Source organism: Bombina bombina, chromosome 9 (genome assembly GCF_027579735.1).
Source record: "Bombina bombina isolate aBomBom1 chromosome 9, aBomBom1.pri, whole genome shotgun sequence".
NCBI lineage: Eukaryota > Metazoa > Chordata > Amphibia > Anura > Bombinatoridae > Bombina > Bombina bombina.
The window spans coordinates 288006343-288030514 of NC_069507.1; the positions used below are offsets into that span (position 1 = coordinate 288006343).

The following is a 24172-nucleotide window of genomic DNA, read 5'->3' on the forward strand; positions in this document are numbered from 1 at the left end:
TGCTCTGGGGATGGTAAGGGAATACTAATACTGGGGGCTCTGGGGATGGTAAGGGAATACTAATACTGGGGGCTCTGGGGATGGTAAGGGAATACTAATACTGGTGCTCTGGGGATGATAAGGGAATACTAATACTGGGGGCTCTGGGGATTGTAAGGGTATACTAATACTGGGGGCTCTGGGGATGGTAAGGGAATACTAATACTGGGGGCTCTATGGATGGTAAGGGAATACTAATACTGGGGGTCTGGGGATAGTAAGGGAATACTAATACTGGGTGCTCTGGGGATAGTAAGGAAATACTAATACTGGGTGCTCTGGGGATGATAAGGGAATACTAATACTGGGTGCTCTGGGGATAGTAAGGAAATACTAATACTGGGTGCTCTGGGGATGGTAAGGGAATACTAATACTGGGGGCTCTAGGGATGGTAAGGGAATACTAATACTGGGGGCTCTGGGGATGGTAAGGGAATACTAATACTGGGGGCTCTGGGGATGGTAAGGGAATACTAATACTGGGGGCTCTAGGGATGGTAAGGGAATACTAATACTGGGGGTCTGGGGATAGTAAGGGAATACTAATACTGGGTGCTCTGGGGATAGGTAAGGGAATACTAATACTGGGTGCTCTGGGGATGATAAGGGAATACTAATACTGGGGGGCTCTGGGGATGGTAAGGGAATACTAATACTGGGGGCTCTGGGGATGGTAAGGGAATACTAATATGGGGGCTCTGGGGATGGTAAGGGAATACTAATACTGGGGGCTCTGGGATGGTAAGGGAATACTAATACTGGGGGCTCTGGGGATGGTAAGGGAATACTAATACTGGGGGGCTCTAGGGATGGTAAGGGAATACTAATACTGGGTGCTCTGGGGATGATAAGGGAATACTAATACTGGGGGCTCTGGGGATGGTAAGGGAATACTAATACTGGGGGCTCTGGGGATGGTAAGGGAATACTAATACTGGGGGCTCTGGGGATGGTAAGGGAATACTAATACTGGGGGGTCTAGAGATGGTAAGGGAATACTAATACTGGGGGGTCTAGGGATGGTAAGGGAATACTAATACTGGGGGCTCTGGGGATGGTAAGGGAATAATAATACTGGGGGGTCTAGGGATGGTAAGGGAATACTAATACTGGGGGCTCTGGGGATGGTAAGGGAATACTAATACTGGGGGGTCTGGGGATGGTAAGGGAATACTAATACTGGGGGCTCTGGGGATGGTAAGGGAATACTAATACTGGGGGCTCTGGGGATGGTAAGGGAATAATAATACTGGGGGCTCTGGGGATGATAAGGGAATACTAATACTGGGGCTCTGGGGATGGTAAGGGAATAATAATACTGGGGGCTCTGGGGATGATAAGGGAATACTAATATGGGGGCTCTGGGGATGGTAAGGGAATACTAATACTGGGGCTCTGGGGATGATAAGGGAATACTAATACTGGTGCTCTGGGGATGGTAAGGGAATACTAATACTGGGGGCTCTGGGGATGATAAGGGAATACTAGTACTGGTGCTCTGGGGATGGTAAGGGAATACTAATACTGGTGCTCTGGGGATGGTAAGGGAATACTAATACTGGTGCTCTGGGGATGGTAAGGGAATACTAATACTGGGGGCTCTGGGGATGGTAAGGGAATACTAATACTGGGGCTCTGGGGATGATAAGGGAATACTAATACTGGGGGCTCTGGGGATGGTAAGGGAATACTAATACTGGGGGCTCTGGGGATGGTAAGGGAATACTAATACTGGGGCTCTGGGGATGATAAGGGAATACTAATACTGGGTGCTCTAGGGATGATAAGGGAATACTAATACTGGGGGCTCTAGGGATGATAAGGGAATACTAATACTGGGTGCTCTAGGGATGATAAGGGAATACTAATACTGGGGCTCTGGGGATGATAAGGGAATACTAATACTGGGTGCTCTAGGGATGATAAGGGAATACTAATACTGGGTGCTCTAGGGATGATAAGGGAATACTAATACTGGGTGCTCTAGGGATGATAAGGGAATACTAATACTGGGGCTCTGGGGATGATAAGGGAATACTAATACTGGGGCTCTGGGGATGGTAAGGGAATACTAATACTGGGGGGCTCTGGGGATGATAAGGGAATACTAATATGGGGGCTCTGGGGATGGTAAGGGAATACTAATACTGGGTGCTCTAGGGATGATAAGGGAATACTAATACTATGGTCTCTGGGGATGGTAAGGGAATACTAATACTATGGTCTCTGGGGATGGTAAGGGAATAATACTGGGGGCTTGGGAGATACTTGTGAAGGGTCATGGGTCATTTAGTCTAATCATCAGATTTAAGCTATTTATTGGGCGCTACATTCTGGGTATACTCAGGTATCACACATGTAGGGGCCACTGGGGTCTGGGGGAGATGGTTCCGCGCTATAATATAAGCTTCTGTACTGACCCCGCTCTATAAAGCGTTAAACACACAGCAGATATTTAGTTACTTATCGGAACATGCACTGTGTTTAACCCTTTGTAGAGCGGGGTCGATACTAAACCATTATTTTGCTCTAACGGATCGTAGCCTGTTCTGTTGTGAAGGGACCGAACTTTGTAAAACAGCGAACCATGTCACTTCCTGTGACGTTTCATCAGCTGTTGCTCTCAGTTTGAGCCTAATACGCATGCGTGCCAGATTCCTCACATTCCTGGGCGCATAACGGTACAACTCTTTACAATTGTGAAATTCTGAAACCATTGTATAGCGCATGCGTGGGCTTTTCTATCAGAAATGGGGGTGTTTTATAAATATTTATTTATATATAAGTTAAAAAACGACCTCAGCGATGGGCCGCACGGATAGTATTTCCGGTTACGTCATCAGTCTGCGCCTTTCACATTTAGTCTGTTGTAGTGTGGTGTCCTCTGTCAGAGCGAAGAGCGGTAAGTGCTTATTACCCCTGTGTCATGGTGCTACACCCTGCTGTCTGTACCTTATTCTCCCACATTACCATCTCCCCCCCCCAATACCCCCAGTATCCCCTCCTCTCCCAATACCTCCAGTATCCTCTCCTCTCCCAATACCTCCAGTATCCTCTTCCCCCCCAATACCCCCAGTATCCTCTCCTTTCCCAATACCTCCAGTATCCTCTTCCCCCCCAATACCTCCAGTATCCCCTCCTCTCCCAATACCCCCAGTATCCTCTTCCCCCCCCAATACCTCCAGTATCCTCTTCCCCCCCAATACCTCCAGTATCCCCTCCTCTCCCAATACCTCCAGTATCCTCTTCCCCCCCCAATACCTCCAGTATCCTCTTCCCCCCCCAATACCTCCAGTATCCTCTTCCCCCCCCAATACCTCCAGTATCCTCTTCCCCCCCCAATACCTCCAGTATCCTCTTCCCCCCCAATACCTCCAGTATCCTCTTCCCCCCCAATACCTCCAGTATCCTCTTCCCCCCCAATACCTCCAGTATCCTCTTCCCCCCCCAATACCTCCAGTATCCTCTTCCCCCCCCAATACCCCCAGTATCCCCTCCTCTCCCAATACCTCCAGTATCCTCTTCCCCCCCCCAATACCTCCAGTATCCTCTCCCAATACCTCCAGTATCCTCTCCCCCCCCCCAATACCTCCAGTATCCCCTCCTCTCCCAATACCTCCAGTATCCTCTTCCCCCCCCAATACCCCCAGTATCCCCTCCTCCCCCAATACCCCCAGTATCCCCTCCTCCCCCAATACCTCCAGTATCCCCTCCTCCTCCAGTATCCTCTCCCAATACCTCCAGTATCCTCTCCTCTCCCAATACCTCCAGTATCCTCTTCCCCCCACAATACCTCCAGTATCCTCGTCCCCCCCCAATACCTCCAGTATCCTCTTCCCCCCCCCAATACCTCCAGTATCCTCTCCTTTCCCAATGCCCCCAGTATTCTCTCCTCTCCCAATACCCCCAGTATCCTCTCCTCTCCCAATACCTCCAGTATCCTCTCCTCTCCCAATACCTCCAGTATCCTCTTCCCTCCCAATACCTCCAGTATCCTCTTCCCTCCCAATACCTCCAGTATCCTCTTCCCCCCCCAATACCTCCAGTATCCTCTTCCCCCCCAATACCTCCAGTATCCTCTTCCCCCCCAATACCTCCAGTATCCTCTCCTTTCCCAATACCCCCAGTATCCTCTCCTCCCCCAATACCTCCAGTATCCTCTCCTCTCCCAATACCTCCAGTATCCTCTCCTCCCCCAATACCTCCTCCTCCCCCAATACCCCCAGTATCCTCTCCTCCCCCAATACCCCCAGTATCCTCTCCTCCCCCAATACCCCCAGTATCCCCTCCTCCCCCAGTATCCCCTCCTCCACCAAGACCTTCAGTATTCCTGCTCCCCCTATACCTCCAGTATCACATCTTCCCCCAAGCCCACCCAATAACACCTCCTCCTGAGACCCCACTGTATTGCCTTCACACCCATTCTCACATCCACAAGTATGAGACTCTCCCAATATCACCTCCTCTCCTGAGACCCCTCCAGTTTTACCTTTTCTACCTGAGACCCCCATTATCCTTTCCTTCCCCAGAAAACACCCAGTATCCCCTCCTCCCATAGACACCCAGTATCTCTTCATTATGATCTCTTCCCCTCTGAAACCCCATCTCCTCCCGTAAGACCCCCTAGTACCACTTCTGCCACCATAGACAGCCCTAGTATCACATCTTCTCCCAAGCCCCCCATTTTACTGAATCCCCCAAGTTTTGCCATCTCCCCAACATCACCCCTACCTGCATATGACTCTTACACAAGAGGTGGTAATGACAAACACCGTGGGGGACTTAAAGATTGCATGGGATAAGCATAAAGCTATACTAAGTACTAATTAATACCTGGGATAAGCATAAGGCTATCCTACATATTAATTAATGCCTTGGATAAACATAAGGCTGTCCTACGTACTAATTAATGCCCAGGATAAGCATAAGGCTATCCTACGTACTAATTAATGCCCAGGATAAGCATAAGGCTATCCTACGTACTAATTAATGCGTAGGATAAGCATAAGGCTATCCTACGTACTAATTAATGCCCGGGATAAGCAAAAGGCTATCCTACGTACTAATCAATGCCCGGGATAAGCAAAAGGCTATCCTACGTACTAATTAATGCCCAGGATAAGCATAAGGCTATCCTACGTACTAATTAATGCGTAGGATAAGCATAAGGCTATCCTACGTACTAATTAATGCCCAGGATAAGCATAAGGCTATCCTACGTACTAATTAATGCCCAGGATAAGCATAAGGCTATCCTACGTACTAATTAATGCCCAGGATAAGCATAAGGCTATCCTACGTACTAATTAATGCGTAGGATAAGCATAAGGCTATCCTACGTACTAATTAATGCCCGGGATAAGCAAAAGGCTATCCTACGTACTAATTAATGCCCAGGATAAGCATAAGGCTATCCTACGTACTAATTAATGCCCAGGATAAGCATAAGGCTGTCCTACGTACTAATTAATGCCCAGGATAAGCATAAGGCTATCCTACGTACTAATTAATGCGTAGGATAAGCATAAGGCTATCCTACGTACTAATTAATGCCCGGGATAAGCAAAAGGCTATCCTACGTACTAATTAATGCCCAGGATAAGCATAAGGCTATCCTACATACTAATTAATGCCCAGGATAAGCATAAGGCTATCCTACGTACTAATGCCTGGGATAAGCATAAGGCTATCCTACGTACTAATGCCTGGGATAAGCATAAGGCTATCCTATGTACTAATGCCTGGGATAAGCATAAGGCTATCCTACGTACTAATGCCTGGGATAAGCATAAGGCTATCCTACGTACTAATGCCTGGGATAAGCATAAGGCTATCCTACGTACTAATGCCTGGGATAAGCATAAGGCTATCCTACGTACTAATGCCTGGGATAAGCATAAGGCTATCCTATGTACTAATGCCTGGGATAAGCATAAGGCTATCCTATGTACTAATGCCTGGGATAAGCATAAGGCTATCCTACGTACTAATTATCTTTTGCTCGCTCTCCCCCCCCCCTCTCTTTTGCTCGCTCTCCCCCCCCCCTCTCTTTTGCTCGCTCTCTCCCCCCCCCCTCTCTTTTGCTCGCTCTCTCCCCCCCCCCTCTCTTTTGCTCGCTCTCTCCCCCCCCCTCTCTTTTGCTCGCTCTCTCCCCCCCCCCTCTCTTTTGCTCGCTCTCTCCCCCCCCCCCTCTCTTTTGCTCGCTCTCTCCCCCCCCCCTCTCTTTTGCTCGCTCTCACCCCCCCCCCCTCTCTTTTGCTCGCTCTCTCCCCCCCCCCTCTCTTTTGCTCGCTCTCTCCCCCCCCCTCTCTTTTGCTCGCTCTCTCCCCCCCCCTCTCTTTTGCTCGCTCTCTCCCCCCCCTCTCTTTTGCTCGCTCTCTCCCCCCCCCTCTCTTTTGCTCGCTCTCTCCCCCCCCCTCTCTTTTGCTCGCTCTCTCCCCCCCCCTCTCTTTTGCTCGCTCTCTCCCCCCCCCCTCTCTTTTGCTCGCTCTCTCCCCCCCCTCTCTTTTGCTCGCTCTCTCCCCCCCCTCTCTTTTGCTCGCTCTCTCCCCCCCCCCCTCTCTCTTTTGCTCGCTCTCTCCCCCCCCTCCCTCTCTTTTGCTCGCTCTCTCCCCCCCCTCCCTCTCTTTTGCTCGCTCTCTTCCCCTCCCTCTCTTTTGCTCGCTCTCTTCCCCTCCCTCTCTTTTGCTCGCTCTCTTCCCCTCCCTCTCTTTTGCTCGCTCTCTTCCCCTCCCTCTCTTTTGCTCGCTCTCTTCCCCTCCCTCTCTTTTGCTCGCTCTCTTCCCCCTCCCTCTCTTTTGCTCGCTCTCTTCCCCCTCCCTCTCTTTTGCTCGCTCTCTTCCCCCTCCCTCTCTTTTGCTCGCTCTCTTCCCCCTCCCTCTCTTTTGCTTGCTCTCTTCCCCCTCCCTCTCTTTTGCTTGCTCTCTTCCCCCCCTCCCTCTCTTTTGCTTGCTCTCTTCCCCCCTCCCTCTCTTTTGCTTGCTCTCTTCCCCCCTCCCTCTCTTTTGCTTGCTCTCTTCCCCCCTCCCTCTCTTTTGCTCGCTCTCCACTCCCTCTCTTTTGCTCGCTCTCCACTCCCTCTCTTTTGCTCGCTCTCCACTCCCTCTCTTTTGCTCGCTCTCCACTCCCTCTCTTTTGCTCGCTCTCCCCCCCTCTCTTTTGCTCGCTCTCCCTCCCTCTCTTTTGCTCGCTCTCCCTCCCTCTCTTTTGCTCGCTCTCCCTCCCTCTCTTTTGCTCGCTCTCCCTCCCTATCTTTTGCTCGCTCTCCCCCCCTCCCTCTCTTTTGCTCGCTCTCTTCCCCCCCTCCCTCTCTTTTGCTCGCTCTCTTCCCCCCCTCCTCTCTTTTGCTTGCTCTCTTCCCCCCCCCTCCTCTCTTTTGCTTGCTCTCTTCCCCCCCCTCCTCTCTTTTGCTTGCTCTCTTCCCCCCCCTCCTCTCTTTTGCTTGCTCTCTTCCCCCCCCCTCCTCTCTTTTGCTTGCTCTCTTCCCCCCCCTCCTCTCTTTTGCTTGCTCTCTTCCCCCCTCCCTCTCTTTTGCTTGCTCTCTTCCCCCCCTCCCTCTCTTTTGCTTGCTCTCTTCCCCCCTCCCTCTCTTTTGCTCGCTCTCCCCCCCCTCCCTCTCTTTTGCTCGCTCTCCCCCCCCCTCCCTCTCTTTTGCTCGCTCTCTTCCCCCCCTCCCTCTCTTTTGCTCGCTCTCTTCCCCCCCCTCCCTCTCTTTTGCTCGCTCTCTTCCCCCCCCTCCCTCTCTTTTGCTCGCTCTCTTCCCCCCCTCCCTCTCTTTTGCTCGCTCTCTTCCCCCCCTCCCTCTCTTTTGCTCGCTCTCTTCCCCCCCTCCCTCTCTTTTGCTCGCTCTCTTCCCCCCCTCCCTCTCTTTTGCTCGCTCTCTTCCCCCCCCCCTCCCTCTCTTTTGCTTGCTCTCTTCCCCCCCCCCTCCCTCTCTTTTGCTTGCTCTCTTCCCCCCCCCCCTCCCTCTCTTTTGCTTGCTCTCTTCCCCCCCCCCTCCCTCTCTTTTGCTTGCTCTCTTCCCCCCCCTCCCTCTCTTTTGCTTGCTCTCTTCCCCCCACCCTCCTCTCTTTTGCTCGCTCTCTCCCCACTCTTTTGCGGTAATAAGCACTTACCGCTCTTCGCTCTGACAGAGGACACCACACTACAACAGACTAAATGTGAAAGGCGCAGACTGATGACGTAACCGGAAATACTCTCCGTGCGGCCCATCGCTGAGGCCGTTGTCCGGTACTTACTACGATCTGTTAGAGCAAATAATGGTTTAGTATCGACCCCGCTCTACAGAGGGTTAAACACAGTGGATGTTCCGATAAGTAACTAAATATCTGCTGTGTGTTTAACCCTTTATAGAGCTGGGTCAATACAGAACCTTATATTATAGCGCTGAGCTCAGGCGGAACTACATGAGGCTAGTGTCGGGCACACACGTGTGATACCTGGGTATAGCCATATTGTAGCGCCCTGTAAATAGCTTAAATATGATGATTAGATTAAATGACCCTTCACAAGTATCTCCCAAACCCCCAGTATTAGTATTCCCTTACCATCCCCAGAGCCCCCAGTATTAGTATTCCCTTACCATCCCCAGAGCCCCCAGTATTAGTATTCCCTTACCATCCCCCCCACTCCGGTATTAATATTCCCTTACCATCCCCTGAGCCCCCAGTATTAGTATTCCCTTACCATCCCCAGAGCCCCCAGTATTAGTATTCCCTTACCATCCCCAGAGCCCCAGTATTAGTATTCCCTTACCATCCCCAGAGCCCCCAGTATTAGTATTCCCTTACCATCCCCAGAGCCCCAGTATTAGTATTCCCTTACCATCCCCAGAGCCCCAGTATTAGTATTCCTTTACCATCCCCAGAGCACCCAGTATTAGCATTCCCTTACCATCCCCAGAGCACCCAGTATTAGTATTCCCTTACCATCCCCAGAGCCCCCAGTATTAGTATTCCCTTACCATCCCCAGAGCCCCAGTATTAGTATTCCCTTACCATCCCCAGAGCCCCAGTATTAGTATTCCCTTACCATCCCCAGATCCCCAGTATTAGTATTCCCTTACCATCCCCAGAGCCCCAGTATTAGTATTCCCTTACCATCCCCAGAGCCCCAGTATTAGTATTCCCTTACCATCCCCAGAGCCCCCCTATTAGTATTCCCTTACCATCCCCAGAGCACCCCTATTAGTATTCCCTTACCATCTCCAGAGCACCCAGTATTAGTATTCCCTTACCATCCCCAGAGCACCCGGTATTAGTATTCCCTTACCATCCCCAGAGCACCCCTATTAGTATTCCCTTACCATCCCCAGAGCACCCGGTATTAGTATTCCCTTACCATCCCCAGAGCCCCCAGTATTAGTATTCCCTTACCATCCCCAGAGCACCCGGTATTAGTATTCCCATACCATCAACAGACCCCCCCAGTATTAGTATTCCCATACCATCCCCAGAGCCCCCCTATTAGTATTCCCTTACCATCCCCAGAGCACCCGGTATTAGTATTCCCTTACCATCCCCAGAGCACCCGGTATTAGTATTCCCTTACCATCCCTAGAGCTCCCGGTATTAGTATTCCCTTACCATCCCTAGAGCTCCCAGTATTTTTATTCCCTTATCATCCCCAGACCCCCCTAGTATTAGTATTCCCTTACCATCCCCAGAGCCCCCCTCTCTTTTGTTCGCTCTCTTTCTCCCCCCTCACTTTTGCTCTTTTGTATAGTATTTACATCCATATACATTGTATTCATGGTAATATTTGTTTATATGTAGATTATATACTCACACATGTAGATTGTATTCATGGTTATATGTGTGTATGTATATTATTTTCACACATATACTGTATATTTTTTTTATGCTAATATTTATAATTATATATATTATTTACACCCATATATATTGTATTCATGGTCATATGTGAATTCATGTTTATTAATTACCGCCATATACATTATATTCATGGTAATATTTGTATATGTGTAGATTATATACTCACACCCATATACATTTAAATATGTACACACATATGGCCATGAATACAATGTATATAGGTGTAAATTAATATACATATATTACCATAAATACAATGTATATGGGTGTAAATAATTTACATATATTACCATAAATACAATGTATATGTGTGTAAATAATATACATATATTACCATAAATACAATGTATATGGGTGTAAATAATATACATATATTACCATAAATACAATGTATATGGGTGTAAATAATTTACATATATTACCATAAATACAATGTATATGTGTGTAAATAATATACATATATTACCATAAATACAATGTATATGGGTGTAAATAATATACATATATTACCATAAATACAATGTATATGGGTGTAAATAATTTACATATATTACCATAAATACAATGTATATGGGTGTAAATAATATACATATATTACCATAAATACAATGTATATGGGTGTAAATAATATACATATATTACCATAAATACAATGTATATGGGTGTAAATAATTAATATACACATATATATATATATATATATATATATATATATATATATATATATATATATATATATATACACCCCCCCCACCCACACACACCCACCCACACCCATGAATACAATGTATATGGGTTTAAATATATCGTTATGAGCCGTTAATGTCCAACACAAAACATCACAAGTACTGATATAGTTAAAAAGGGAACCGCTATGACCCGTAGGTATCAGGATAAATGCCTTTTGTAAATGAAGGTATTAGCTTGAACCCATATCATATAATAGCATGCATCAAATGTAATAGTTTTAAAAAGTATACAACCGAAGTTTCAAAACTCAGCTCCTCTGCTAAGCTGCTCTAAACGAGTATGATTTGCCAAACTGCACAAGCCTTTACACAATGATACAGGAAACCCTCCTATCTCAGTGGTACGTGTAACCAAAGTATAACCGCTTGTATAGAATGTATACAAATAACCGCACTGATATGATAGAGGAAAATGAACACTGCTTGTAGCAGCTAATAACTCACAATACCGGCCCCACTATGCGGGATAGCGACCTCCTGTCCTTCCGATCATATGTGTATATATGTAGCTTATATACTTGCACGTGTGTGTGTCTATATTATATTTATATATACCCATATACATTGTGTATATATATATATATATATATATATATATATATATATATATATACACACACACACAATATTATTTTAAATTATGGTGGAGATAAAAGCATGAGATTAAAATCCTCCATTTCATAAAAGTAAAATAACAAAAATGATTGCATAGCCAATTAGCACATATCCCAGCCTGCTTTTACCCAGTAAAACTTCATATACACTGTTACCAATGCACAAGAGGATTCTGGGTATGATATGCAACCTCTCAACAAAAGCCTGGATTTTTGTAAGTAAAGTGCTTTATTGTCCTGTAACAAAGGAAGTTTTTTATTGCAGACTTGAATCACATATATGTTTTATTATTTATTTTGCACAACTGCTGCCCAATTGTTTTTGTTTTGATGATGTCATCGATATATTTGATTGTGATTGGATATTAGTTTGTGAGGCGGTTCTTCTCTGATGAAGGGTGGGAAGTAGTTTGTTTTGTACGCATTTGCTTAGTCTGATGAAGGGGTGAGATCCCCAAAACGTCACATGCTGTAATTATGGGGCCAATAAAGCACTTCACAAATATCCAGTGAGTGTGTGCCGTTTATCATTTCCTGCCATTGGCAATACTGACTGCATGAAATGAGTGACAATGAGTACCCTGTTTGTTTCTGCACCACCTGATATACTCATGTGGCATTTGTGTCAGCAGATGTGGCCGATATCTCAGCTGTTGGGGAGGAGCTGCCACGTATTTCCGCTTCCATCTCTCACCACCCGTACATTTTCCCTTGGTGAGTCTTTATATTTTTATTGTTTGTGTAGCAGCAAATGGGAGTTGTTTAACCTACAGCCTGTGGGCACCGTGATTGAAAGGTAAAACAAATATATATAATGGGTTGAATGTATGAGGTTTAGAAATTGCTTTTAAAAAAGTTATAACTTGATTAAAACCCAAATATATTAAAAACGATGAATCAAACTTATATTGATTTTAATCAATTAATGCAATACTTAAAGGGATACTGAACCCAATTTTTTTCTTTCGGGACAGAGCATGCAATTTTAAGCAACTTTCTAATTTACTATTATCAATTTTTCTTCGTTCTCTTGCTATCTTTATTTGAAAAAGAAGTCATCTAAGCTGGGGGTTTTTGGTTCAGTACTCTGGACAGCACTTTTTTATTGGTGGATGCATTTATCCACTAATTAGCAAGGACAACCCAGGTTGTTCACCAAAAATGGGCCGGCATCTAAAATTACATTCTTGCATTTCAAATAAAGATACCAAGAGAATGAAGAAAATTTGATTATGGGAGTAAATTAGAAAGTTGCTTAAAATTTCATGCTGTATCTGAATCATGAAAAAAAAATTTGGGTTCAGTGTCCCTTTAATAGAGATTACCAGAACTTTACCATCACTTTAACTGCTGAGATAATCCATTTAGTTATTGTAACATTATAAGCATTGTGATTTCACGTAAAACAATCATCTGTGTGGTGAAATAAAAACCCCACCACAGCAAGAAGAGAGGAATAAGCAGATTGTCTCTGGTTATTTATTGTAATGTTTCACTTAGTTTCTTTAGCAGCAAACCAACCTACCGTCTGTTTACACAGCTATTTAGTGCGTCTGCGCCTTCACTTCCGGTTTTGTTGTTTTGTGTAGGACAATGGAGCCTGATCCGCATGAACTTCTTGCCAAAACCGAAGACCAGTGACCGATGGGATAACAAGAGAGCGATGTTTGGTGTTTATGACAATATCGGAATCCTGGGTGAGGTTTATGTCTGTTGCAGAATATTATTACACCCCCCCCCTGGTCACCTCAAGGCTTCGATCAGTCTCTAGTACCGATGTGCCGATTTCCTTCGTGCCCAAAACATCACAGCTTTTTGCCTTTATGACCAGCTGTACTTTAGAAGCACTATACAGGTATACCTCACTTTACAGCGCTTTGTGGAGCTGAAGTTCAACCTCCAAGGATTTTGAAACAGTGCTGTAATCTTCGTGAGATTGCGAGAAAAGTGACTGGCACCATTTTGTTATGCGCAGTTCACTCTGTTTACAGCATTGCAGTGTGATCTGTGTCTTAGTGTTATAGTCACTATTTTACAGGTACAGTATTTATTGAATTACTGTACTGTGCTAGTATTAAACTAATCGTAGCACTATTGCACTCCTAATATAAGTTAGTTCAAACATGTTTTCAAGTTTTTAAACGCACTGGCAAGTGAAAAGAAAGCTAAAACCGCCTTGTTTCACTTTACAGCGGGGCTCAGGTCCCTAACCCGCTGTATGAGTGGGGTATACCTGTATATGTGTGTATGAGTGGGGTATACCTGTATATGTGTGTATGAGTGGGGTATACCTGTATATGTGTGTGTGTATGAGTGGGGTATACCTGTGTGTATGAGTGGGGTATACCTGTATATGTGTGTATGAGTGGGGTATACCTGTGTGTATGAGTGGGGTATACCTGTATATGTGTGTGTGTATGAGTGGGGTATACCTGTGTGTATGAGTGGGGTATACCTGTGTGTGTATGAGTGGGGTATACCTGTGTGTGTATGAGTGGGGTATACCTGTGTGTGTATGAGTGGGGTATACCTGTGTGTGTATGAGTGGGGTATACCTGTATATGTGTGTGTGTATGAGTGGGGTATACCTGTGTGTATGAGTGGGGTATACCTGTGTGTGTATGAGTGGGGTATACCTGTGTGTGTATGAGTGGGGTATACCTGTGTGTGTATGAGTGGGGTATACCTGTGTGTGTGTATGAGTGGGGTATACCTGTGTGTGTGTATGAGTGGGGTATACCTGTGTGTGTGTATGAGTGGGGTATACCTGTGTGTGTGTATGAGTGGGGTATACCTGTGTGTGTGTATGAGTGGGGTATACCTGTGTGTGTATGAGTGGGGTATACCTGTGTGTGTATGAGTGGGGTATACCTGTGTGTGTATGAGTGGGGTATACCTGTGTGAGTGGGGTATACCTGTGTGAGTGGGGTATACCTGTGTGAGTGGGGTATACCTGTGTGAGTGGGGTATACCTGTGTGAGTGGGGTATACCTGTGTGAGTGGGGTATACCTGTGTGAGTGGGGTATACCTGTGTGAGTGGGGTATACCTGTGTGAGTGGGGTATACCTGTGTGTGTGGGGTATACCTGTGTGTGTGTGTGAGTGGGGTATACCTGTGTGTGTGTGTGAGTGGGGTATACCTGTGTGTGTGTGGGAGTGGGGTATACCTGTGTGTGTGTGTGAGTGGGGTATACCTGTGTGTGTGTGTGAGTGGGGTATACCTGTGTGTGTGGGGTATACCTGTGTGTGTGTGTGTGTGTGAGTGGGGTATACGTGTGTGTGAGTGGGGTATACCTGTGTGTGTGAGTGGGGTATACCTGTGTGTGTGTGTGAGCGGGGTATACCTGTGTGTGTGTGAGCGGGGTATACCTGTGTGTGTGAGCGGGGTATACCTGTGTGTGTGTGTGTGTGTGTGTGAGCGGGGTATACCTGTGTGTGTGTGTGTGTGTGTGTGTGAGCGGGGTATACCTGTGTGTGTGTGTGAGCGGGGTATACCTGTGTGTGTGTGTGTGAGCGGGGTATACCTGTGTGTGTGTGTGTGAGCGGGGTATACCTGTGTGTGTGTGTGAGCGGGGTATACCTGTGTGTGTGTGTGTGAGCGGGGTATACCTGTGTGTGTGTGTGAGCGGGGTATACCTGTGTGTGTGTGTGTGTGTGTGTGAGCGGGGTATACCTGTGTGTGTGTGTGAGCGGGGTATACCTGTGTGTGTGTGTGAGCGGGGTATACCTGTGTGTGTGAGCGGGGTATACCTGTGTGTGTGTGTGTGTGCGGGGTATACCTGTGTGTGTGTGTGTGTGTGAGCGGGGTATACCTGTGTGAGCGGGGTATACCTGTGTGAGCGGGGTATACCTGTGTGAGCGGGGTATACCTGTGTGAGCGGGGTATACCTGTGTGAGCGGGGTATACCTGTGTGAGCGGGGTATACCTGTGTGAGCGGGGTATACCTGTGTGAGCGGGGTATACCTGTGTGAGCGGGGTATACCTGTGTGAGCGGGGTATACCTGTGTATGAGCGGGGTATACCTGTGTGTGAGCGGGGTATACCTGTGTGTGTGTGTGAGCGGGGTATACCTGTGTGTGTGTGTGTGAGCGGGGTATACCTGTGTGTGTGAGCGGGGTATACCTGTGTGTGTGAGCGGGGTATACCTGTGTGTGTGTGTGAGCGGGGTATACCTGTGTGTGTGTGTGAGCGGGGTATACCTGTGTGTGTGTGTGTGAGCGGGGTATACCTGTGTGTGTGTGTGTGTGAGCGGGGTATACCTGTGTGTGTGTGTGTGTGAGCGGGGTATACCTGTGTGTGTGTGTGAGCGGGGTATACCTGTGTGTGTGTGTGAGCGGGGTATACCTGTGTGTGTGTGTGTGAGCGGGGTATACCTGTGTGTGTGTGTGTGAGCGGGGTATACCTGTGTGTGTGTGTGAGCGGGGTATACCTGTGTGTGTGTGTGAGCGGGGTATACCTGTGTGTGTGTGTGTGTGTGTGAGCGGGGTATACCTGTGTGTGTGTGTGTGTGTGAGCGGGGTATACCTGTGTGTTGAGCGGGGTATACCTGTGTGAGTACAATAAATAAATATTATATAGCTCTAATCTCTGCCTAACGCCATACAACACACATCCTCAAACTTGGTTCTCCAGAGGTTTTGGAACTACATTTCCCATGATGCTCAGCCAGCTGATATGCTGGCTAAGCATCATTGGAAATATAGTTACAAAACTTCTGGAGGGCCAAGTTTGAGGATGTCTGCTATACAAAAAGCTTATTCCGAAGTCGCTGACGTTCATCCTCCGTAATATCTTGTAATGTCACTATATTCCCTGTTACATATTCTGTCACCTCACTTATCCAGTTACCTCAGCTCGATACGTTGTCACTGAGCCTTTCCCTGTTACATATTCTGTCACCTCACTTATCCAGTTACCCCAGCTCGATACGTTGTCACTGAGCCTTTCCCACACATGTCCCTGAGTCTGTACCTTCCCTGTTACATATTCTGTCACCTCACTTATCCGGTTACCCCAGCTCGATACGTTGTCACTGAGCCTTTCCCACACATGTCCCTGAGTCTGTACCTTCCCTGTTACATATTCTGTCACCTCACTTATCCAGTTACCCCAGCTCGATACGTTGTCACTGAGCCTTTCCCACACATGTCCCTGAGTCTGTACCTTCCCTGTTACATATTCTGTCACCTCACTTATCCAGTTACCTCAGCTCGATACGTTGTCACTGAGCCTTTCCCACACATGTCCCTGAGTCTGTACCTTCCCTGTTACATATTCTGTCACCTCACTTATCCGGTTACCTCAGCTCGATACGTTGTCACTGAGCCTTTCCCACACATGTCCCTGAGTCTGTACCTTCCCTGTTACATATTCTGTCACCTCACTTATCCAGTTACCCCAGCTCGATACGTTGTCACTGAGCCTTTCCCACACATGTCCCTGAGTCTGTACCTTCCCTGTTACATATTCTGTCACCTCACTTATCCTGTTACCCCAGCTCGATACGTTGTCACTGAGCCTTTCCCACACATGTCCCTGAGTCTGTACCTTCCCTGTTACATATTCTGTTACCCCAGCTCGATACGTTGTCACTGAGCCTTTCCCACACATGTCCCTGAGTCTGTACCTTCCCTGTTACATATTCTGTTACCCCAGCTCGATACGTTGTCACTGAGCCTTTCCCTGTTACATATTCTGTCACCTCACTTATCCGGTTACCCCAGCTCGATACGTTGTCACTGAGCCTTTCCCTGATTCTGTCACCTCACTTATCCGGTTACCTCAGCTCGATACGTTGTCACTGAGCCTTTCCCACACATGTCCCCGAGTCTGCACCTTCCCTGTTACATATTCTGTCACCTCACTTATCCAGTTACCTCAGCTCGATACGTTGTCATTGAGCCTTTCCCACACATGTCCCCGAGTCTGTACCTTCCCTGTTACATATTCTGTCACCTCACTTATCCAGTTACCTCAGCTCGATACGTTGTCACTGAGCCTTTCCCACACATGTCCCTGAGTCTGTACCTTCCCTGTTACATATTCTGTCACCTCACTTATCCGGTTACCTCAGCTCGATACGTTGTCACTGAGCCTTTCCCACACATGTCCCTGAGTCTGTACCTTCCCTGTTACATATTCTGTCACCTCACTTATCCTGTTACCCCAGCTCGATACGTTGTCCCTGAGCCTTTCCCTGTTACATATTCTGTCACCTCACTTATCCAGTTACCTCAGCTCGATACGTTGTCACTGAGCCTTTCCCACACATATCCCTGAGTCTGTACCTTCCCTGTTACATTTTCTGTCACCTCACTTATCCAGTTACCCCAGCTCGATACGTTGTCACTGAGCCTTTCCCTGTTACATATTCTGTCACCTCACTTATCCAGTTACCCCAGCTCGATACGTTGTCACTGAGCCTTTCCCACACATGTCCCTGAGTCTGTACCTTCCCTGTTACATATTCTGTCACCTCACTTATCCAGTTACCCCAGCTCGATACGTTGTCACTGAGCCTTTCCCACACATGTCCCTGAGTCTGTACCTTCCCTGTTACATATTCTGTCACCTCACTTATCCAGTTACCTCAGCTCGATACGTTGTCACTGAGCCTTTCCCACACATGTCCCTGAGTCTGTACCTTCCCTGTTACATATTCTGTCACCTCACTTATCCTGTTACCCCAGCTCGATACGTTGTCCCTGAGCCTTTCCCTGTTACATATTCTGTCACCTCACTTATCCAGTTACCCCAGCTCGATACGTTGTCACTGAGCCTTTCCCACACATGTCCCTGAGTCTGTACCTTCCCTGTTACATATTCTGTCACCTCACTTATCCAGTTACCTCAGCTCGATACGTTGTCACTGAGCCTTTCCCACACATGTCCCTGAGTCTGTACCTTCCCTGTTACATATTCTGTCACCTCACTTATCCAGTTACCTCAGCTCGATACGTTGTCACTGAGCCTTTCCCACACATGTCCCTGAGTCTGTACCTTCCCTGTTACATATTCTGTCACCTCACTTATCCGGTTACCCCAGCTCGATACGTTGTCACTGAGCCTTTCCCACACATGTCCCTGAGTCTGTACCTTCCCTGTTACATATTCTGTCACCTCACTTATCCGGTTACCCCAGCTCGATACGTTGTCACTGAGCCTTTCCCACACATGTCCCTGAGTCTGTACCTTCCCTGTTACATATTCTGTCACCTCACTTATCCAGTTACCTCAGCTCGATACGTTGTCACTGAGCCTTTCCCACACATGTCCCTGAGTCTGTACCTTCCCTGTTACATATTCTGTCACCTCACTTATCCTGTTACCTCAGCTCGATACGTTGTCACTGAGCCTTTCCCACACATGTCCCTGAGTCTGTACCTTCCCTGTTACATATTCTGTCACCTCACTTATCCTGTTACCCCAGCTCGATACGTTGTCACTGAGCCTTTCCCACACATGTCCCTGAGTCTGTACCTTCCCTGTTACATATTCTGTCACCTCACTTATCCGGTTACCTCAGCTCGATACGTTGTCACTGAGCCTTTCCCTGATTCTGTCACCTCACTTATCCAGTTACCCCAGCTCGATACGTTGTCCCTGAGTCTGTACCTTCCCTGTTACATATTCTGTCACCTCACTTATCCGGTTACCTCAGCTCGATACGTTGTCACTGAGCCTTTCCCACACACATCCCTGAGTCTATACCTTCCCTGATACATATTCTGTCACCTCGCTTATCCGGTTACCCCAGCTCGATACGTTGTCACTGAGCCTTTCCCTGATTCTGTCACCTCACTTATCCAGTTACCTCAGCTCGATACGTTGTCACTGAGCCTTTCCCTGATTCTGTCACCTCACTTATCCAGTTACCCCAGCTCGATACGTTGTCACTGAGCCTTTCCCACACATGTCCCCGAGTCTGTACCTTCCGTGTTACATATTCTGTCACCTCACTTATCCAGTTACCTCAGCTCGATACGTTGTCACTGAGCCTTTCCCACACATGTCCCTGTGTCTGTACCTTCCCTGTTACATATTCTGTCACCTCACTTATCCAGTTACCTCAGCTCGATACGTTGTCACTGAGCCTTTCCCACACATGTCCCTGAGTCTGTACCTTCCCTGTTACATATTCTGTCACCTCACTTATCCAGTTACCTCAGCTCGATACGTTGTCACTGAGCCTTTCCCACACATGTCCCCGAGTCTGTACCTTCCCTGTCCTTGTTTTCTGATTACGCCTCTCCCCATTGTTTTTTTTTTTTTTTTCTCAGCCATTTACCTATTTATTTTTGCTCAGCTTTCAGACTGCATTGCACTGCCCACTTCACACAAAGCCTTGTCTCCTACCTCACTTCTGATCATCCCATTGTCACTTCAGCAAAAAAAGGCACATAAAACATCTCTTGCTGTTTTATAAAAATTGTGTGGTAATTTGCTCTATAGAGGGGCTAAAAAAGTAGCATGTGTAGCCTAGGTTTTATAAAACAAATAACTTCAATCACAAACAGAAAAAGATCTCGTGAATAAATGTGATATAAAAAGGATATCAAGTGGGTAATCCTCAATTCCTCAAAAAAGAAGAAAAAACAAAACATAGAGTAATATTGTTTGAATATTGATAATTACAATAGCATGTGCAAATGGCTACTCACATATGCCGGAGCTATCATCAGCTCAGGTATAACGGCAGTCCTGAGTACAAAGCCGTCAGGATCAGCTGGGTTTGTATCTGGATTCTCGTCACAAACTCCCGGGTCTCCAAGGGAAAGAAAATAAGATAATAGTGTGATATTGTTTATACACCCAAAGTTACAGTAATACAGAATATTACTCACACTTTGTAGGAGCTGATATCAAGCTCCACTTTCAGCACAGACCTGAATCTTTTGGCTATCAGGTAAAGCCTTAACGAACCAAACGGAACCGCTTCCAATCAAGGTTTTTTTATTTAAAATGTATAAAAAATATTAAAAGCAAGAAATAGTAGTCATTCGGGTATACAGTGTAAAAATGTTACCATTTACAAGTTACACTTTGTTATTTTAGTAGGATGGCAACGGATTATAACAATGTATCCGTATAGTAGCCAAAGTCCTTACAGCATAACACCCTTCACTATGACGTATTTCTCAGATGCGTAAGCTCAGTCTCGACGTACGTTTCGCCACGCCCCTGTGGCTTTTTCAAGAGTGATTCATAGCGGTTCCTGGCATCCTTTTATTGCTCTTCTTCATTCGTTTAAGGTGGAAATGTCTTAAGGAGGTTTTGCATATAATCCAATAATGTCAGTTTTAAAAGCAAAAAAAATATCTTGTACTTATTTCAAGGAAAACAATGTATTTTAAACGTAAGAACATATAAAGACAAAATAGAAGGTAATTCAGTAGAATAAACACTTTAAGTTAAAAAATGGCATAGTTCAAAATCCGCATTTAAACCAAATGGTACCATAGTGTTGAGCTCAAATATCCACTTCATTTCTCGTTTTGAGAGTTCATTCTCTCTATCAGATCCTCTCCAATGAATGTTTAGCTTTCTAATCCCTATGAAGGATAGACTACTTGGCTCTTTTCCATGTTTTTCCTTGAAGTGTAGGGATACTGGATGTTTTAAAGAGCCCTTTTTTATGTTGTAAAAATGTTCCTATATTCTAGTTTTTAATAATCTAGTTGTTTTCCCTATGTAAAATAAATTACATTTGCAGGACAAAAGGTACACAACAAACTTACTATTACATGTTATTAGTTGATTAATGTCATATTTTCTTTTTCCATTAAAGGGACAGTATACACTCATTTTCATATAACTGCATGTAATAGACACTACTATAAAGAATAAGATGCACAGATACTGATATAAAAATCCAGTATAAAACTGTTTAAAAACTTACTTAGAAGCTGTCAGTTTGGCTCTGTTGAAAAGGTAGCTGGAAAGCCCACTGCAAGTGGCAAATAAGACACTCCCCCCTCCCCCTTCTTTTGCATATGAAAAGACCCTTTACACAAACAGGAGCAAGCTGGAGAAGGTAGCCGACGGTATTCACATAAAACTTTGAGGCTTGGTTAGGAGTTTGAAAATCAGAGCAATGTTATTTAAAAATAAGCAAAACTATACATTTATTTAAAAAAAAACTTTATGGGCTTTATAAATAGATCATCTACAAAACATTTATGCAAAGAAAAAATGAGTGTATAACGTCCCTTTAAGGAAGAAATCCACATTTTTTTGGCGATTGCCATTTCTGCAACCTGCACAATCTCTGCAATATTTAAAACCTTTCATTTGTGTAAGCCAATTTGGCTTGTCAGGTAATATACTGTTTAAATGGCAATCTCTTTTTAGAATCCCCCAATGTTTCTCTATGATATTTCTCAATTCCCTATTCTGGTTATTATAGCCAAAAATGGTTAACTCTTTCTGTACTGTAGTCCCACGTAAAATTTATGTCCCAATCGTTAGTTTGTAAGATAGAAATGAGTCTAGGGTAGTTTTAGACCCCTTCCATATCAGGAATATATCGTCTATGTACCGGCGATAGGCTACGATGCTTTGCCCCCAGCTATGTCCCCTGAATATCCATGACTCCTCCCAAGCCGCCATAAACAGGTTCGCATCGTAGCCTATCGCCGGTACATAGACGATATATTCCTGATATGGAAGGGGTCTAAAACTACCCTAGACTCATTTCTAATGTTCTTACAAACTAACGATTGGGACATAAATTTTACATGGGACTACAGTACAGAAAGAGTTAACCATTTTTGGCTATAATAACCAGAATAGGGAATTGAGAAATATCATAGAGAAACATTGGGGGATTCTAAAAAGAGATTGCCATTTAAACAGTATATTACCTGACAAGCCAAATTTAATTTTAAAAAAAGCAATGAATTTAAAAGATCATCTAACAAAAAGTTATATAAGGGATGAAGTTCCGAAAAATTGGCTTACACAAATGAAAGGTTTTAAATATTGCAGAGATTGTGCAGGTTGCAGAAATGGCAATCGCCAAAAAAATGTGGATTTCTTCCTTAATGGAAAAAGAAAATATGACATTAATCAACTAATAACATGTAATAGTAAGTTTGTTGTGTACCTTTTGTCCTGCAAATGTAATTTATTTTACATAGGGAAAACTAGATTATTAAAAACTAGAATATATGAACATTTTTACAACATAAAAAAGGGCTCTTTAAAACATCCAGTATCCCTACACTTCAAGGAAAAACATGGAAAAGAGCCAAGTAGTCTATCCTTCATAGGGATTAGAAAGCTAAACATTCATTGGAGAGGATCTGATAGAGAGAATGAACTCTCAAAACGAGAAATGAAGTGGATATTTGAGCTCAACACTATGGTACCATTTGGTTTAAATGCGGATTTTGAACTATGCCATTTTTTAACTTAAAGTGTTTATTCTACTGAATTACCTTCTATTTTGTCTTTATATGTTCTTACGTTTAAAATACATTGTTTTCCTTGAAATAAGTACAAGATATTTTTTTTGCTTTTAAAACTGACATTATTGGATTATATGCAAAACCTCCTTAAGACATTTCCACCTTAAACGAATGAAGAAGAGCAATAAAAGGATGCCAGGAACCGCTATGAATCACTCTTGAAAAAGCCACAGGGGCGTGGCGAAACGTACGTCGAGACTGAGCTTACGCATCTGAGAAATACGTCATAGTGAAGGGTGTTATGCTGTAAGGACTTTGGCTACTATACGGATACATTGTTATAATCCGTTGCCATCCTACTAAAATAACAAAGTGTAACTTGTAAATGGTAACATTTTTACACTGTATACCCGAATGACTACTATTTCTTGCTTTTAATATTTTTTATACATTTTAAATAAAAAAACCTTGATTGGAAGCGGTTCCGTTTGGTTCGTTAAGGCTTTACCTGATAGCCAAAAGATTCAGGTCTGTGCTGAAAGTGGAGCTTGATATCAGCTCCTACAAAGTGTGAGTAATATTCCAAGCATCGATTCTGTAACTTTGGGTGTATAAACAATATCACACTATTATCTTATTTTCTTTCCCTTGGAGACCCGGGAGTTTGTGACGAGAATCCAGATACCAACCCAGCTGATCCTGACGGCTTTGTACTCAGGACTGCCGTTATACCTGAGCTGATGATAGCTCCGGCATATGTGAGTAGCCATTTGCACATGCTATTGTAATTATCAATATTCAAACAATATTACTCTATATTTTGTTTTTTCTTCTTTTTTGAGGAATTGAGGATTACCCACTTGATAGCCAAGGTTTTAAAATGCTGCAAATTGTGCAAGCTAGATGTAGCAGAGAGGTAGTAGGATCTGTAATATCTTTTGGGTAGGCAGAGACAAGCAAGTAACTACTCTTGGTAATTGTAGCAGAGAGGTAGTAGGATCTGTAATATCTTTTGGGTAGGCAGAGACAAGCAAGTAACTACTCTTGGTAATTGTAGCAGAGAGGTAGTAGGATCTGTAATATCTTTTGGGTAGGCAGAGACAAGCAAGTAACTACTCTTGGTAATTGTAGCAGAGAGGTAGTAGGATCTGTAATATCTTTTGGGTAGGCAGAGACAAGCAAGTAACTACTCTTGGTAATTGTAGCAGAGAGGTAGTAGGATCTGTAATATCTTTTGGGTAGGCAGAGACAAGCAAGTAACTACTCTTGGTAATTGTAGCGGAGCGGCAGTAGGATCTGTAATCTTTTGGGTAAGCAGAGACAAGCAAGTAACTACTCTTGGTAATTGTAGCAGAGAGGCAGTAGGATCTGTAATATCTTTTGGGTAAGCAGAGACAAGCAAGTAACTACTCTTGGTAATTGTAGCAGAGAGGCAGTAGGATCTGTAATATCTTTTGGGTAAGCAGAGACAAGCAAGTAACTACTCTTGGTAATTGTAGCAGAGAGGCAGTAGGATCTGTAATATCTT

The 24172-nt window shown here is 45.0% G+C and overlaps 1 protein-coding gene across 2 annotated transcripts in view; it reads left to right on the forward strand.

Annotated features, from left to right (window-relative positions):
* The first annotated feature begins 2818 nt into the window (after positions 1-2818).
* MRPL51 (mitochondrial ribosomal protein L51) overlaps positions 2819-24172 on the forward strand; it is a 64368-nt gene continuing 43014 nt past the window's right edge. Inside the window, exons 1-3 of one of the 2 annotated variants that reach the window (XM_053692848.1) lie at positions 2819-2941; positions 11868-11949; positions 12825-12932. In XM_053692848.1, the coding sequence (XP_053548823.1) occupies positions 11868-11949; positions 12825-12932 (190 nt within the window). In that variant the 5' untranslated portion in view covers positions 2819-2941. Of the gene's footprint in view, positions 2942-8151; positions 8269-11867; positions 11950-12824; positions 12933-24172 lie in introns of those variants that run through there. The other variant, XM_053692849.1, reaches the window with a different exon arrangement.